General features: G+C 53.3%; 2 protein-coding genes across 2 annotated transcripts; one reads left to right on the top strand and one right to left on the bottom strand.

The window, feature by feature from the left end:
* Nucleotides 1-4,119: 4,119 nt before the first annotated feature.
* Nucleotides 4,120-8,190, top strand: SPSK_05839 (uncharacterized protein; the record flags this gene model as incomplete). Its single annotated transcript, XM_016732548.1, has 1 exon — nucleotides 4,120-8,190. The coding sequence occupies one exon, from the start codon at nucleotides 4,120-4,122 to the stop codon at nucleotides 8,188-8,190; it is 4,071 nt and encodes a 1,356-aa protein (XP_016592107.1).
* A 918-nt stretch (nucleotides 8,191-9,108) lies between these two features.
* On the bottom strand, nucleotides 9,109-10,783 carry SPSK_11039 (uncharacterized protein; the record flags this gene model as incomplete). The annotated part of the gene is made up of 3 exons (XM_016737258.1): nucleotides 9,109-9,292; nucleotides 10,172-10,191; nucleotides 10,607-10,783. The coding sequence occupies 3 exons, from the start codon at nucleotides 10,781-10,783 to the stop codon at nucleotides 9,109-9,111; spliced, it is 381 nt and encodes a 126-aa protein (XP_016592108.1).
* Between the last annotated feature and the right edge of the window lie 4,744 nt (nucleotides 10,784-15,527).

The raw sequence follows: 15,527 nt of genomic DNA on the forward strand, positions 1-15,527 counted from the left end.
TTTATCGGCGCCGAAGTCTCCTCCGTCGATGGCGTATCACATCGCAGACTGCAGATACTGCCGCACACCCGGTAGCCGGTTTATGTGTGTTAGGACATATTTCGGTCGAAAATCTCGACTGCGGGACCCGGGCATAGGACTTTGTTAGTACGGTGATGGCCACCTTACTTCGTAGATGGACAAGTTGCCTCTCATGTCATCAGGCCGCATCCGATATCAGCTGCCGACCAACAAGGCTTCATCAAACTGGCTCGCCTCGTAGGCCTGCAACCCATAGACAGTTATCGTACGCGGAATGGCCTGCCCGCAGGCAAGAAAGGGCCATGCGTCAAACGGAAAATAAGGCGGCGTGAAAGCCATTTGTCGATCTTCTGCGCTGCATTTCGATGCAAGGATGCATCCTTTAGAGGACGTGGCCAGCGAGGCAGGCCAAGTCCTCTGAAGGCAACGGGAGCGGACGGGGCGATACGACACGTTAACAGGACGCTTGCCACAATTTAGAGGATGGGCCAACCGTGTTAGAGTTATAATAAACAAGGAGGAAATTGACAACAGTCCCCGAGTCCGTGTAACTGCTCTGCTGCACAAGTTGAGAATTCAGAGAGGTGGTTCAGGTGTGGAGGGGAAACTTCTGTACTTGGTGACAGACATCGAGTGGGAGCAAGTCACCAATGGCTGTGAATTACTGCTGCTTAAGGGCATTGAAGCACCCCTGACATATGATCACTGATTGTTGGTAGGAGCGACCCTTGTCTCTTGTCCCTGGTTCTCTGGGGCTTGCTTTTCTGGGGCGGGCATGGGCGCCGAAAGCCGTATTGTGTCGGATATGTACCTCGCTGGTAATATATTGTAGGCGGTACCTTGGAAAGATAGTGACAGTGCTATTATTGCCGCGTCTGAATGTGAGACTATTTGTACCAAGTACGACGAACACATTACGAGGAACAAATCGACAAAAGGAAAGAGGGAGAAAAAGTGGTCCCGGTGTTTACCCTAGTCTTAACCAGGACAAGTGTTGTCTGACACGATCACGCGGGATTGGTCAGTCGCCTTTTGCTGCGATGCGAAACAAAGACCAGAAAGGGCGAGCACAGGAGAGTGAGAAGCGAGTGATGAAGAACGAACCAACGAGGCAAGTTCAACCAGACCAGAGGAAACGGGACCGGCGCCATTCAAATATAGAAAAGGAAACCAGAGCACTAGCTCATTCCATCCTTTCACTGTACGTCGTATTTACTCCGTAGAGAGAAGACAACGGACACTGAACGCCTATATTTTAGGGTGGCCATGGGCGTTAGTGCAATTATATAGTCGGCACTGTGCACGAAAACGCCGCCATCTCCTTTGTTGCGCACCGCCATTTTGCTCCCAGCCCTTCGCTGGCCTTTTGTTCCTCTTTCGTAGAGCCACGGCGTCTTCGTTGGTTATTCCACCTTTGCCTTTGTTTTTGCCGACAGAACGGTTGATGTCCTTTCGCGAAAGCCATGAGAAATTCAGAAGGACATGAGTGAAAGGGAAGAAGGCCAAATAAGGCCTATGTCTTTCGAGACTGACCCACTAATGACGTCAGTGGGTTGAATTGGGCCCGCCATGGCTCAGCAGGTGGGTGGGCAACAAAAATGAACCGGCGAAAGGAACAGTGACAGAGTAAATAAGGGAGTGAGGCTGGTCGGGCGGGTTGCAGATACATAATCAGAAATTAAAGTGAAAGTGGCTGCGGCACGTTTCATAGGAGTTTTTTCATTCCACATGCTGGTGACATCAGTAGCGGTACTTTGGCAATTTGGCCTCTGACTGCGGACCATCGCAATACGCTCCGATGTATGTTGTGACTTGGCCATGGCCGAAACAAGTCGATCGCAGCCAGCCGTGGCCGTGATCCCAGCTTTGCAATCACCATCCTTTCTGTTTGTTCCCTGCCGTATTGGTCGAACTCTCCCGTAGATAGCAATTTTGCAGACTATCAAACGAGCTCAACTTGTTTGCGCCTCCGTTTCAAACTAAACGAATGTACTCAGTCGACCAGACCCTGACGATCGGACGAGAGTAAAAGGGAATGCGATGATTAGGTGGCGGGAATGAGAGCGGGAGGCAAGGAAGAGGCAAGAGGCTTTCCACGATGCTTGTTGCACTGCAGGCAGAAACGACCTCGTGATAGCCACAGGTCCTACTTTACCTGGTTGATGCAGCTGCAGCTATCCTCTTCCGTCACTTTTCGCATACTGCTGCACTCATTCTCTCCTCAATGTAGTCCCCTCCCCCGCTCCTTCCATCTGCTTTGCCTGCAGTGAGCAGCCTTCCACCGCCCGCATGTCGCGCAGAAAAAGAGTAGAAGCTGCAGGTCGAAAGGTTCGCCCTGCTGTGCTTGCAGAGGGACGACGTAATTACGTCGTATGTTCCAAAAACGGTGAAGCCAGCCGTCGAGTCTCATTCGTCTGCTCTTACCCGCCCATCGCGCCTTCATTCCGGTGTAAATGTACCAAACGTACCTGTGCTTCCTTCCCCTCCGAGACCAGGTCTCGGGCAGCACCTTCCCGTCGAGTCGAGAGTTGCTCTTGCCCCCAAAACCAGATGCGCGGGACTTGGTTCGCTTCCTCGGCGGTTCTTGCTATTTCCTCTTCAGCGCCGTTATGACACTTTTTCCATTCCTCAAAAAACACAAGCCGTCGCCAAGGACGGAGAACAAGAGGGCAGGGCTCTGCGCAACCATCGAACAAGCCGTCACTATTGCAACAAAACGGTCTGCAAAGTCGCACGCCGTATTTCCGCCGCCGTTCTTTTCAATCTATCCACAGTCACGTTTCCCTCAAGAAGCCCACTTTTGGGGTTATCAACCCGTCTTCTTCTTCTCCACCCAACACGACAGCCCCTTGTTTTCTCTGCGGCACCGCCCAGCTACCATGGTGCCGTTTCCCACCAGAATCCCCTAAAGTGCGACTTGGAGTCAGTCTAAGATACCTTCAGGCTCTGTCTCCCTGGCGTAGCATACTCCTGGCACTCACCATTGCCTTCAGTCGCCTGGCTCCTTTCCGGCTTTTCAAATTCCAATGAAATTGTTGTGTCGCCCACAGATCTAGAACACAACTCCACGCAAGAAGACATATTATTAGCGACACACACGGCCTGTGTTAAATAGCGTATGGACGAGGTAGGTTGCGTATGCGAGGCGGCCTCTCAGCCTTCCCTTGGCTACTTGACACGCCTGACGAGACCATACTTTAGTCCTGGGGCCCTGTTCTTTTTGACCACCGCCACTAACTCTTCCCGACGGCTCCCACAATCTGCCGCCAGCTTCCACCGTCTCTCCCTACCAGTCCCTTTCCCTCCCCCTAGAGCCTCTGCCCATCAACCCTAAAAGCATCCACTTTCCCCCACCCTATCGACCAGTGCCCCCTCTTTTCGCCATTCTGGCGCCTCACCTGGTCCCTTCTTTCGTTGACCGCCCCCTACTTCGTACTTTGTCGTAAATACACTTTCCCATCTCATTTAGCTAACTGTATCGACGTCCATCCAGCCTTGGCAGCGGTAACGAGCCTAAGAATTGCTGGCGGCACGCAAGTCTCCCGCTACCATCTGCCTTTTTCCCACCATCCCTCTCCACCAACCTGCTCGCCTCGTTCTCAGCATCCCTACCTTTTTTTTCTCACATCCAGCATTTTCATTTCTCGTATCCATCCCCCTCTTGTCCTCTCTCCCCTTTCCCGGCTCCTTTTCAGTTTCTTATCGAGTTTCCTTTACAGCGGATCGAACTGTATCATCGCCATCGCCATCACCAACTGGCGACGAATACGTCAAGCAGCATCCGCTGTCAGATTAAGAGTCCCCTTTTTGTTGCCTCTCTCCTCTCGCCCCAAAGCGACCCTTTTTGCCGCCATTTCCGGTCATCGCAACCACAAAACATTGTGCGCGTTGTCACGACCAAAAAGGCGACTTCTCCCCGTTTGGGGGATCGCCACGCAGCAAACGGACACTTATTGAGAACCATAAACTTCTCAAAAGTGCTATTTTGACGCGCTCCAAGACACTTGCTTTCTCCGTCGGGTCGTGTCAAGGCGAAAGCGTCCACACGTAGCGCGTCAGCTTTCGACCCTTGTCACCTCCGTTTACCCTCTTTCAAAAATGACTGTTGTACCCACGACGATGGCCGACGACGATACTCTCTATGCGGCTGTCGCGGCCTTCATCACGCCGCTTGCCGTCTCGACCGATTCCACTGCGACTATCGTTGCATCGCGCAACGCGGCCGACCATGTCCATCTCCCCGGCCAAGACTCGGCTGCGAAGAAGTACCTGGAATCAGAGATATCGTCTTTGATTCGCCGGATACACGAGCTCGAGTCCCGGGCCATCTGCAATACAAACGGATCGGTCTTTTCTAGCTCTGCATTCCCCGACACGCCCAACGAGGCGACCGATTCGCTTTTTGGCGATGACGGCCATACGCCTTCGTCTACGGCAAGCGCTACTGCCAGCAAGAGCAGCAGCACCATTGCGACGACCATGCCCCCGGTCTCGACTGTTGCGTCGCGCATGGCCCAGACGTTGTCGGCCTCGGACAACGCGCACGGCGGCTTCAACGAAGATCACCTAACCCCGCCCACTGGACCACTGACTGATGAGGCCCTCGCTGGTCTGCGCGAGCATGTCGACGACCAATCCAAGCTTCTCGACACGCAGCGCCAGGAGCTGGCTGGCGTCAATGCACAGCTTTTGGAGCAGAAGAACCTCCAGGAGCGCACGCTGCAACTTCTTGAGCAGCAACGCGTCGCCACGTTGGAGCGGGAGTTGTGGAAGCACCAGAAGGCCAACGAGGCCTTCCAGAAGGCGCTCCGCGAGATCGGTGAGATCGTCACGGCCGTCGCGCGCGGTGACCTGTCCAAGAAGGTCCGCATGAACACCGTGGAAATGGACCCCGAAATCACCACGTTCAAGCGCACCATCAACACGATGATGGACCAGCTGCAAGTCTTCTCCAGCGAAGTGTCCCGTGTGGCCCGTGAAGTCGGTACCGAAGGTATACTCGGTGGCCAGGCTCAAATCCAGGGCGTCGACGGCACCTGGAAGGAGCTGACCGACAACGTCAACATCATGGCCCAGAACCTGACGGACCAGGTGCGCGAAATCGCGTCTGTGACCACGGCTGTCGCGTTCGGTGACCTCACAAAGAAGATTGAGCGCCCGGCGCGCGGTGAGATCCTGCAACTGCAACAAACCATCAACACCATGGTGGACCAGCTCCGGACGTTTGCGTCCGAAGTGACCCGTGTCGCCCGCGATGTCGGTACCGAGGGCATGCTTGGAGGCCAAGCAGACGTGGAGGGTGTGAAGGGCATGTGGAACGAACTTACCGTGAACGTCAACGCCATGGCAAACAACTTGACGACTCAAGTGCGTGATATTATCAAAGTCACAACAGCGGTCGCCAAGGGCGACCTGACACAGAAGGTGCAGGCCGAGTGCCGCGGCGAGATCTTCGAGCTCAAGAAAACGATCAACTCCATGGTCGACCAGCTCCAGCAATTCGCGCGCGAGGTCACCAAGATCGCCCGCGAGGTCGGTACCGAAGGTCGCCTCGGCGGCCAGGCCACGGTCCACGACGTCGAGGGCACGTGGCGCGATCTGACCGAGAATGTCAACGGCATGGCTATGAACCTGACAACGCAAGTGCGCGAAATCGCCAAGGTCACAACAGCCGTAGCCAAGGGCGACCTCACGAAGAAGATCGGCGTGGAGGTGCGCGGCGAAATCCTGGATCTCAAAAACACCATCAACACCATGGTGGACCGTCTTGGCACGTTCGCCTTTGAGGTCAGCAAGGTGGCGCGTGAAGTCGGCACGGACGGTACGCTCGGCGGCCAGGCGCAAGTCGACAACGTGGAGGGCAAGTGGAAGGACCTCACCGAAAACGTGAACACCATGGCGTCCAACCTGACGTCCCAGGTGCGCAACATCTCCAACGTGACGCAGGCCATCGCCAACGGTGACATGTCGCGCAAGATCGACGTCGAGGCCAAGGGCGAGATCTTGATTCTCAAGGAAACCATCAACAACATGGTTGACCGACTGTCCGTCTTCTGCAACGAAGTGCAGCGCGTGGCCAAGGACGTGGGCGTGGACGGCATCATGGGTGGTCAAGCCGACATTGCTGGCCTCAAGGGCCGCTGGAAGGAAATCACGACGGACGTCAATACGATGGCCAACAACTTGACGGCCCAGGTGCGCGCCTTTGGCGACATCACCAACGCCGCGACAGACGGCGACTTTACGAAACTCGTCGAGGTGGAGGCGTCGGGCGAAATGGACGAGCTGAAGAAGAAGATCAACCAGATGGTGTACAACCTCCGCGATAGTATTCAGCGCAACACGCAGGCTCGTGAGGCTGCCGAGCTGGCCAACAAGACCAAGTCCGAGTTCCTCGCCAACATGTCCCACGAGATCCGAACGCCCATGAACGGCATTATCGGCATGACGCAGCTGACGCTCGACACCGACCTGACGCAGTACCAGCGCGAAATGCTCAACATTGTCAACAACCTGGCAAACAGCTTACTGACGATCATTGACGACATTCTGGATCTGTCCAAGATCGAGGCCCGCCGTATGGTCATTGAGGAGATCCCGTACACCCTGCGCGGCACCGTCTTCAACGCCCTCAAGACGCTCGCCGTCAAGGCCAACGAGAAGTTCCTGGACCTCACCTTCCACGTCGACAGCTCTGTGCCCGACCATGTTGTCGGCGACTCCTTCCGTCTCCGCCAGATCATCCTGAACCTGGTCGGCAACGCCATCAAGTTCACCGAACGCGGCGAGGTCAGCCTCACCATCCGCAAGGCCAGCCAGGTCCACTGCAACGTCGATGAATACGCGATTGAGTTTGTCGTCTCCGACACGGGTATCGGTATCCCGGCCGACAAGCTTGACCTGATTTTCGACACATTCCAGCAGGCCGACGGCTCCATGACGCGCAAGTTCGGCGGCACGGGTCTTGGTCTTTCCATTTCCAAGCGCCTCGTCAGCCTCATGGGTGGTGACGTGTGGGTCAAGAGCGAGTACGGCAAGGGCAGCTCCTTCTACTTCACGTGCGTGGTGCGCCTCGCCGAGAACGATGTCGCGCTCATCCACAAGCAGCTCAACCCGTACCGTGGCCACCAAGTCCTGTTCATCGACAAGGGCCTCAACCCTGTCAGCGACCAGATCGTCACCATGCTCGGCACGCTGGGCCTCGTGCCCATTGTTGTCGACTCGGAGCGCAATCCTTCGCTGGCCCAAGCGCGCGCCAAGGGGTCGCCACCCAAGGACGTCATTATCGTTGTCGACTCGCTCGAGACTGCGCGCCGGCTGCAATCCATCAATAAGTTTGAATATGTGCCCATCGTGCTCCTCGCGCCCGTCGTGCACGTCAGCCTCAAGTCTTGCATTGAGCTGGGCGTGACATCGTTCATGACCACGCCCTGCAAGCTCATCGACCTTGCCAACGGTATGGTGCCGGCTCTGGAGAACCGTGCCACGCCTTCGCTGGCGGACAACACCAAGTCGTTTGAGATTCTACTGGCCGAGGACAACACGGTCAACCAACGCCTTGCGGTCAAGATCCTGGAGAAGTACCACCACGTAGTCACCGTCGTCGGCAACGGCGAGGAGGCTGTGGAGGCCGTCAAGCGCCGCAACTTTGACGTCATCCTGATGGACGTGCAGATGCCCATCATGGGCGGTTTCGAGGCCACCAGCAAGATTCGCGAATACGAACGCAACCTGGGCGGTACCCAGCGCACACCCATCATCGCCCTCACCGCCCATGCTATGATGGGCGATCGCGAGAAGTGCATTCAAGCCCAGATGGATGAGTATCTGTCCAAGCCGCTGCAGCAGAACCACCTCATTGAGACCATCCTCAAGTGCGCGACCCTCGGTGGCGCGCTGCTCGAGAAAAACCGCGAGCGCGAGCTGGCGCGGCAGTCCGACCAGAAGGGCGGCTCCAATGCAGCCACCGCTGCCTCGTCCCCCAGCACCACGGCTTCGCCCTCGGCTCTGTCCCTCCGCCCGCAAATCAACCGCGCCACCACCGTGGCCGATGCCGCAAATGCCTCCATGGCCGCCGCCGCCGCGACCGCCGCCGCGGACGTGCACAATGCGCAGCACGGTAAGGACGCACAAAGCCAAGCCGAGACCATTTCAAGGGCAAGCAGATGATAGGGACAAGGACCTCCACTTGTTTCCCTTCCTCCTCCCTCTGTCTTGTGTTCTCAAAACGACAAGATATGCTAACATTCCGTTTTTTTTAGCTTCTTCGCGCGCATAGTAGCTAATAAAGCTTCGACCGAGAGGAGTTCACATGCAACGGGTTACCTACAATGGTTTCAACTGGGCTACCTCTCCACGGCGTTTTCACTACAAACAACTCATCTTTCTAGTTTTGTCTTTTATGGCTTTTTATGTGGCACCCCTTGGTGACATACTCACGTCGATTCTGGGATATCGGTATTTCTGGGCTTCCTATTTCTTGTTGAAGCGTGCTTCTTTCCATCATGTGGAGGGGAGAGAAGGGGAACGAGGAGATAAAGACAACCGTCTTTGTTGTCTATTCTGCCTCTGGGGACTTGAAGGGAAGCGAGACATGATCGCATCATATTTTGGCGTTTACGATATTGTTTGTCTTGTTTTTTTATTCTCTTGACGTTTTTCATGCTGTTGAGATTTGAATCTCTGCGTCTCGTATCTCATGTTATGTCCTCTTTGTTTTATTTCCTCTCTACGACGTATAATATGCGCCAAATAGCCATTGGCCCTGCGACGGTTTTTCAATTTATTTCACTGTTTTGATTGTATACTACATGAATCGTTACAAATGCATGGAAAGAAACGTAACCATATGTGTGAACCATTGCATTTCGAGGGGACAAGTTAAACGGAAGGCACCCAAAAAGCTGCCTGCAACACACTCACTTTACGGTCCGTGTTGATGTAAAAAAATCATGTGCCACTTGTATCAATGATGCCCGATCCAATCCAAATCTATGCGGGTTATAAAAGCAACCCGGCGAGAGCCACCAGGATCACACATGTCACCTGTCCTGTGCCTCTCAAAACTCTCTACTTTGCTCAACCCGATTATTTCTTGCTCTCTTGTGATGTAGTGTCTAGCCCCCCGGTTGCTTCTCTACCTTGTTCTTGCTCGTCGTCCCTTGTCGCGTCCAGGTCCTCTTCGGACATGCCCATGGACGACAGTAGCTCTTCTAGCTTGGCCTCGAATGCTTGGAGCTCACGCTCGAGCTTGTCAGCGGCTCGTTCTCCTCTATAGTGTGTGCATCATGTTAGTTTCTGTCTCTTGCATTTCTCCCCTCCACGTCTCTACCTTCTCTTGGTCGTGGTTTCGATGCCCCACCCTCGAGCTAGTATGAGCTCCAATGGGCACGACCAAGCATGGCCGCCACTTGCTTGCCCAGATGCAAACGGTCTGAACCCGAAATATCTTGCGCAGCCAAAAGATGATCTAAAAGCTGCCACGGCCCCTGTCAGAGCGACCCAAAATGTGGCAGAAGCTGGCTCCTGCTTCCAGGTCTTGGCTACACCTCGTTTGCCACTTTGGCACATGCGAGAGATAGGTCCATGACCGGGCCCAAGGACATGGGTCGACTCTTGAGGAACGTCAAGAACAATGGAAAAACATTGGCACAAAGGGGAGGATCCGCAAAGTAGTTCTTGGAGCGAATCGAGGTGATGGCCCCATCATGACACCAGACCCTTGGATGATGGTCCTCGAAGCGGGTCACGGGATTGCTGTTCGGATCCTGGGGAAAAAGACGCACTGGCAATATGCCGTGGGGTTGTCAAAAGGTACCTTGCAGATTCTCCATTGGGATTGTGAAAACGGCCGAAAGCAAAATGTCCCTGGTACGAGAAACGCAAAAAAACGAAAAAGTCGAGAAATTTAGCCTTGCAAGAGGACCCTTGAAGGCGGAGGGAGGCTCGTGAAAGCTTGGGTGACTTTCGCCCAAGGAGCTAGATCGGTTGACGGGGGGTTAAAGGGCTAAAAGCAGGAATGAGGGACTTCAACACAATGGACGACAAAAATGCAAGCATAGACCAGGTACTTTTGAAGAGGGTCACCATTCGGAATAAAAATGAGTAGAAACGTCCCAAAATCGAACCACGCCAAAGCGTATTTCCTTACCTAGACAGTTCTTCTAGGGCCTACAAGGAGCAGCAGAAATTAGTCAATGTAGAGGTAAAATGCGTTTGAGATACGAAGGCACGGTGGCATAGGAAAGGGAAGGTAGAAAGGCTGCCGGTAGGGCTCAACTGGCAACGTAAGAAACACGGACAGGGTACCGTAATAAACAAAGAGCTTATTGCAGTTGACGCAGAAAGTTGTGAGGGAGGGGGAGAGAGCAGTGGACAAGTAACAACCATGGGCACCTGGAAGTGAAGCGAGATTCCGGGGCAGCTGCGAGGGTATCAGGGTGACGACATAGGCAAGACGAGTCAACACAACACAGGGGTAGTGACAAAACAAAGATGGAAGAAACAATCAATGCAAAGCGAGGAAAGACAGTGCAAGTGGGTTACCAAAGGCATTTGGGAGGAAGAGGGCACGGAATCAGCTGACCTGTGCTAAGCCCGCCCTTTGCGCAGCCACTGAGGTAGGAGGCTGGTCGTCGGGCGGCAGCGACGACGATGTTGTGGATGGAGCGGCATCGGCTGCCAGGCGAGCTTGCTGTTGATCAGCATTGTGCTCTTGCTGCTGCTGGCCGTCGGCCGCCTTGCCGGCGTCGTCGGTGGCCATGGCGCAGGGCGTTATTCGCTTTCTCTTTCTCCTTCTATCTGCGGCTGCCGGTGTTGAGCAACAATTGTCCGTCCTGTATGCCCGTGTTCCGTCATATGTCTTCCTGATCCGTAGTGGACGCGAAGAGGCGATCTTCAACTTGATATTTTGATGTTCACCCACCAATGTTGTAATATTGCTGTCAGAAGGCCTAGCTATATGATTGGCTGGACACTTTTGTACAGCAAGCCTGCTAGAGTCCACAGAACGATATAGTGTGCAGACCTACTTGCACGGTGCAATTGACACGGCCGAAATACCTCGTAATGTGCACGTCGAGGAATGAAAAGAAACGCTGACGAAATTCTACCACCGCGAGGGATGCAACAGAAGCATAAGACACGCCGGGAAAGCAGTGTGTATAAAGAGGACGTGCCCCATGAAGGATGGAAAGCCCCATATCAACAACCGAAGCGACAGGACTGGGAAAGGATGTCTCGATATGAAATATTCGGAACATGAAGACGAAATATGAATATGACGAGGGTGGCGGGGCCACAAAGCAAGGCCAGGCTGGGCCACAAAAGGAACAAAGTTACACCCGTGAGAAAAGCTTGAAGCCAATATGGCGAAGGGGGGAAACCTTGTTCAAAGGCCGAGAAAGCTTGACAGTCACCAAAACGAGCCTCCTTAGTACGTCGTACACAAGTCACAAAGTGTACTTTATCTGTGTTCGATGCGCCGAACAGAGTCATAAGGAGTGCAGAGCAGCAGTCATGAAGGAGGCAGGGCCACCGACATAGTACTTACTGTCCTTGCCGTTCGTCCTGTGATTGGCAACCGAGATCCAGTCAGATTCTACGAGATCGAGAAGCCAATGTCGCCTAGATGCATGCCGTTCGCTCCTGCCGTAGCGCACAGGGTCAACGACACAATAAAGCACGCGTGCACGTATTTCGGTGGCTCCTCTTTTCGTATGGTATTTATTTCTTCCATGTCTGGAGCACAGGCACTCCTGGAAGGAATAGCAAATACGGCCTGGTATTAGTTTTAAGCCAGGCGACATTGTGCCTGGCTTTGGGGCGTATGAATACGAAAAGGGAAGTGGGGGTGGGGCACGATGAGGAAAGGGGGAAACATGCCTGAGCCCAAATCGTACGATTTCTGCAGAGTGGTTCATCCACGCGCGACAGGGACTTTCTTTCTTTCCTTTCCGTTGTTTTTTTTGCTAAAACCGGAAAGCTAATACGAAAAATAAATCAATGGAATTTAACAGCACCAGCCCCAAAACCACAGAAGCGAAGAAAGGGCAGGAAAAGACGGGAAAAGACGCGTACAGAGTAAAGAGCGTGTTTACCTTTTCGTACGTGCAAGTACTTTTTGTATGGTCCACACATATACTCTATACATCCCGAACGAAGCGGGAGAGTGATTCGAAAAAAGTCTCGCGAGATGCATACCGAGATCGCCGGGCCTGGCCCCTCGTCCAGTTTTTCCTCTTTCCCTATGTACGGTGCAATCCGTACTCAGGTCGGATTCTCGGCAGAATCGCATGTTTTCCAACTGCCAAGGCGTGGCATTTTCCTGCAATTCTCATCTCCAGACATGGGATTTTGTTCTTTTCGTGCCACCTCCCACTATGTCGTGCCGGATGAAGATACACCCCTCCCCCCTGTCGTTTAGTTCCAGATCACGGTTAACGTATGGCTGCAAAAAAAGCCAGCCATCATGTCATAAGTGTACTTTTTGCTTCTGGTGCTGCCCTTGGAGGTGCCCTTGGAGTTGGAAATCTTCGAGCAAGCCGGTGGCATGAGGACAGCAGCATTTCGACCTCGTGCCATTGGTTCAACTATTTTTTTCTATTTTCCCAGGCATGTTTCGCAAGTTTACTTCCTCAACCTGTCTCTTTCGCGGAGGGCGAGCCTAAACAAAATATATGAGATATTCCGAAGAAGTGTATCAATTCACAGCCGAGCTTGTGTCCGTCCACAATTTTGACAACCTACACGAGTCATAGGCTGACATGCTGCACGATACGTCGTACGCCTGTCTTGCCAATGTCGATTTAATACGCAGTTACACTTGTGGCTGCCTGCCTGTTGAAACAATCCGTTAGGTGTCAACTTTGTCGCCGCCCATCCAGCCAATGACAGTCGATGATTCCCAGCACCCAAATCACCATCCAGCACGACGGCCATTTGACGTTGTTTTGATTCCAATACAAAATCGTTGACTCAGGCTGTTTCTCCGCCTCTTTCTTTGACCAGTCCGGCGTCGACTACGAATCTCACCAGCTTGTTTGTTACCCACTCACCCTGCCTCTGCCCTGGCTGCCCTGGCGCGTGTCTCTTTTGTTAACATTGCCCCGAATTCCGGCAGTTGTGCTGGCCCTGCAATACAACAGCACAGCTCTTCTCCAATGTAGACTCTAGCCTTGCTCCCCGAACTCGCAATGAGGCACAAACTGCTGAGAGGCACCTGCAAAACTGAGACGATAAAGTAATGGTGATCGGCCTCGATCCTTCTTTTCCATCCCCAGGCTCCTGTTTCCCTTTTTCGCGACTACACTTGCGGCGCAAAACCCCCGTCTAGTGCGTTTTGATTGGCTGATCTGACCCCATCGACGCTTCGAAATCGTACGTTTTTTTCTGAAGCTCCCACACTTGCAGGCCTCACACCCCTCCCCCCTGGTGTTTCTTGGGTCCCAAGTCTCCATGGCTTTTGCTCGATTATGCTTTTCCCGTTCTGTACGGAATATTTGTGTCGCTTGCTGTTTTCGTTTTTCTCTACGAATTACTCTTGCCGAGATTTCACCAGGCCTGTTCTGTCGTCCCGTTAGACAGGATCGCTCTGTGGAGTACAGAGAACTTGTTACACATTGCAGGCCCCCTGCCTTTTGTTTCTTTCTTGTTCTTGGCGCCCTCCGTGAACGAGAAAAGACGAGACCAAACCGCCAAACACGTAACGCCGTAGTCCGTAATTCGTAGAGATGCTGCAGTTTCCATTCTGGCCTTTTTTCTCACACTTGTTTCCCGTTCTGGGATATGTACAATGTACTCGCAAGGAAAGAGTACCTTTTAGTATCCACAATGTCATGGTCGTTCCTTCCCTTCGCTGCACTCCGCATCCGACCGTCTTGCTCACAACAGTGGCTTTGTCCCTGTTCCTGGCGAGCATAAAGCATCAGCGTCCAGACTGCCGCTCCCATTTGTGGTCCACGCTCGCCGTCCCAACTCGACGATCCGTCACTGGGCTTTCTACCGTGTCAAGGGTGAGGCTAGTTTTGTTTCTGCTTGCCTCGTCAGTCTCTCGGCCCTTGGTCATTGCTCCTGCCTTCGGGACGACTGTCGTGTTCCTTCCCTCTCCTTCACCTTTGGGCAAAATGCTTTGATCAAGAAAGAACAGGACAGGCCCTCGTCCGTCTGCTCTTTCCTGCTTTGGAGCTTTTCGGTGTGCGCTTTCTGGTCTGTCCTCTCGCAACTTTGCCATTTACAGACCTCGCCGTAGCCAGTCCTCGCATTCTTATATTGTGGAAAATATAAATTATTGACCTTGTGCTATTGAGTTTGTCCCATTGTTGTGTCCTTGTTAGCCGCGTATGACAGTAAGAGGGGCTCCCTGTTCGGTCTGCCATGGTGGTGTGCACATTCTCTGGACAACGTCAATAGCGGGAAGGAGGGCCCCATAGGGTTGTGCTGCCTCTTTCCTAAATTCGCTCTGCTCTGACCCGCTCCTGCCACTTACACCATCCACCACCACCTCTCTACTTCCTCCGCTGGCTGGCCCCAAAATGGTCTCTCGTTCCTTCCCAGTCATTCTCGTGCCATTTTCTACCATCCTCATTCTTCTACATCTTTGGCGGAAATCGACTTCTGTACTTTAACGACACGCTGAGCCATTTTTCGGTCGACGACATTCTCTTTCTCGCTCCCTCTGATCGTCACCCTTCTCTACTTCACCACTCGCTCGTCTCTGGCTCGCATTAAGCCTACTGCGCAACGCTCTGCTTTCCACACGCCCGCTTCTACCAACATCGCCAACTCCATATCTCTGACCTAGAGAGACATCCAGCACTGCTCCTTGTCACCAGCAAGCGCACAACGTCGCCAGTCTTCTTCTCCGTGCCTTCACACATCCCAGGGGCGGCTCCCAACGAATTTGATTTCCAAACGTAAGTTTGCCGTTTCCATCGTACTCTGTTTCTGCCTCCACTCCAGTCCTATCCCAGGGCGACCACCATTGCATGCATCTCCAGACGTCGGCGTCATGGCTCGTTGCTTCCATCGTTTTGTTTGGTCTAGCAAGGGCCGTTCTTTGTCAAAATTTAGAGCAGAATACTCCATCCCAAGACTCCAGTATCCTCCCGAGCTGGTACCATTTCCTTGGCCTTCATCGGGAACGACGAGTTTCTTCATTTTCAGTATGCATTGCTCCCATCGTCTCAACATCGCCGTCCACGTCTGCCTGTCTCACTTTCTCTGCTGTTCCAATATCTCTGCATTCGCTCCACCGTCCTGCTTCGGTGAAGTACATTGCTTTATTATATTCTACCCTCAGCACTCGCACTACCTCAATTTCCAACCTCCATTGCTTACCATTACCATCTGGTCAATGTCAACAGCCACACGCAGACACAGTCAAGTCGAACTCTAGCGAAACTCCCACGTAATCGCTTCCACGGATCTATTTGTGCGTATTGAATAGTCTCCGGCGGCAACTGGCTATGTGAGGAGTGGCATTGCTGTCGTTCTTGGCTCTGGAATAT

This window comes from Sporothrix schenckii (assembly GCF_000961545.1).
Source record: "Sporothrix schenckii 1099-18 chromosome Unknown Cont38, whole genome shotgun sequence".
NCBI lineage: Eukaryota > Fungi > Ascomycota > Sordariomycetes > Ophiostomatales > Ophiostomataceae > Sporothrix > Sporothrix schenckii.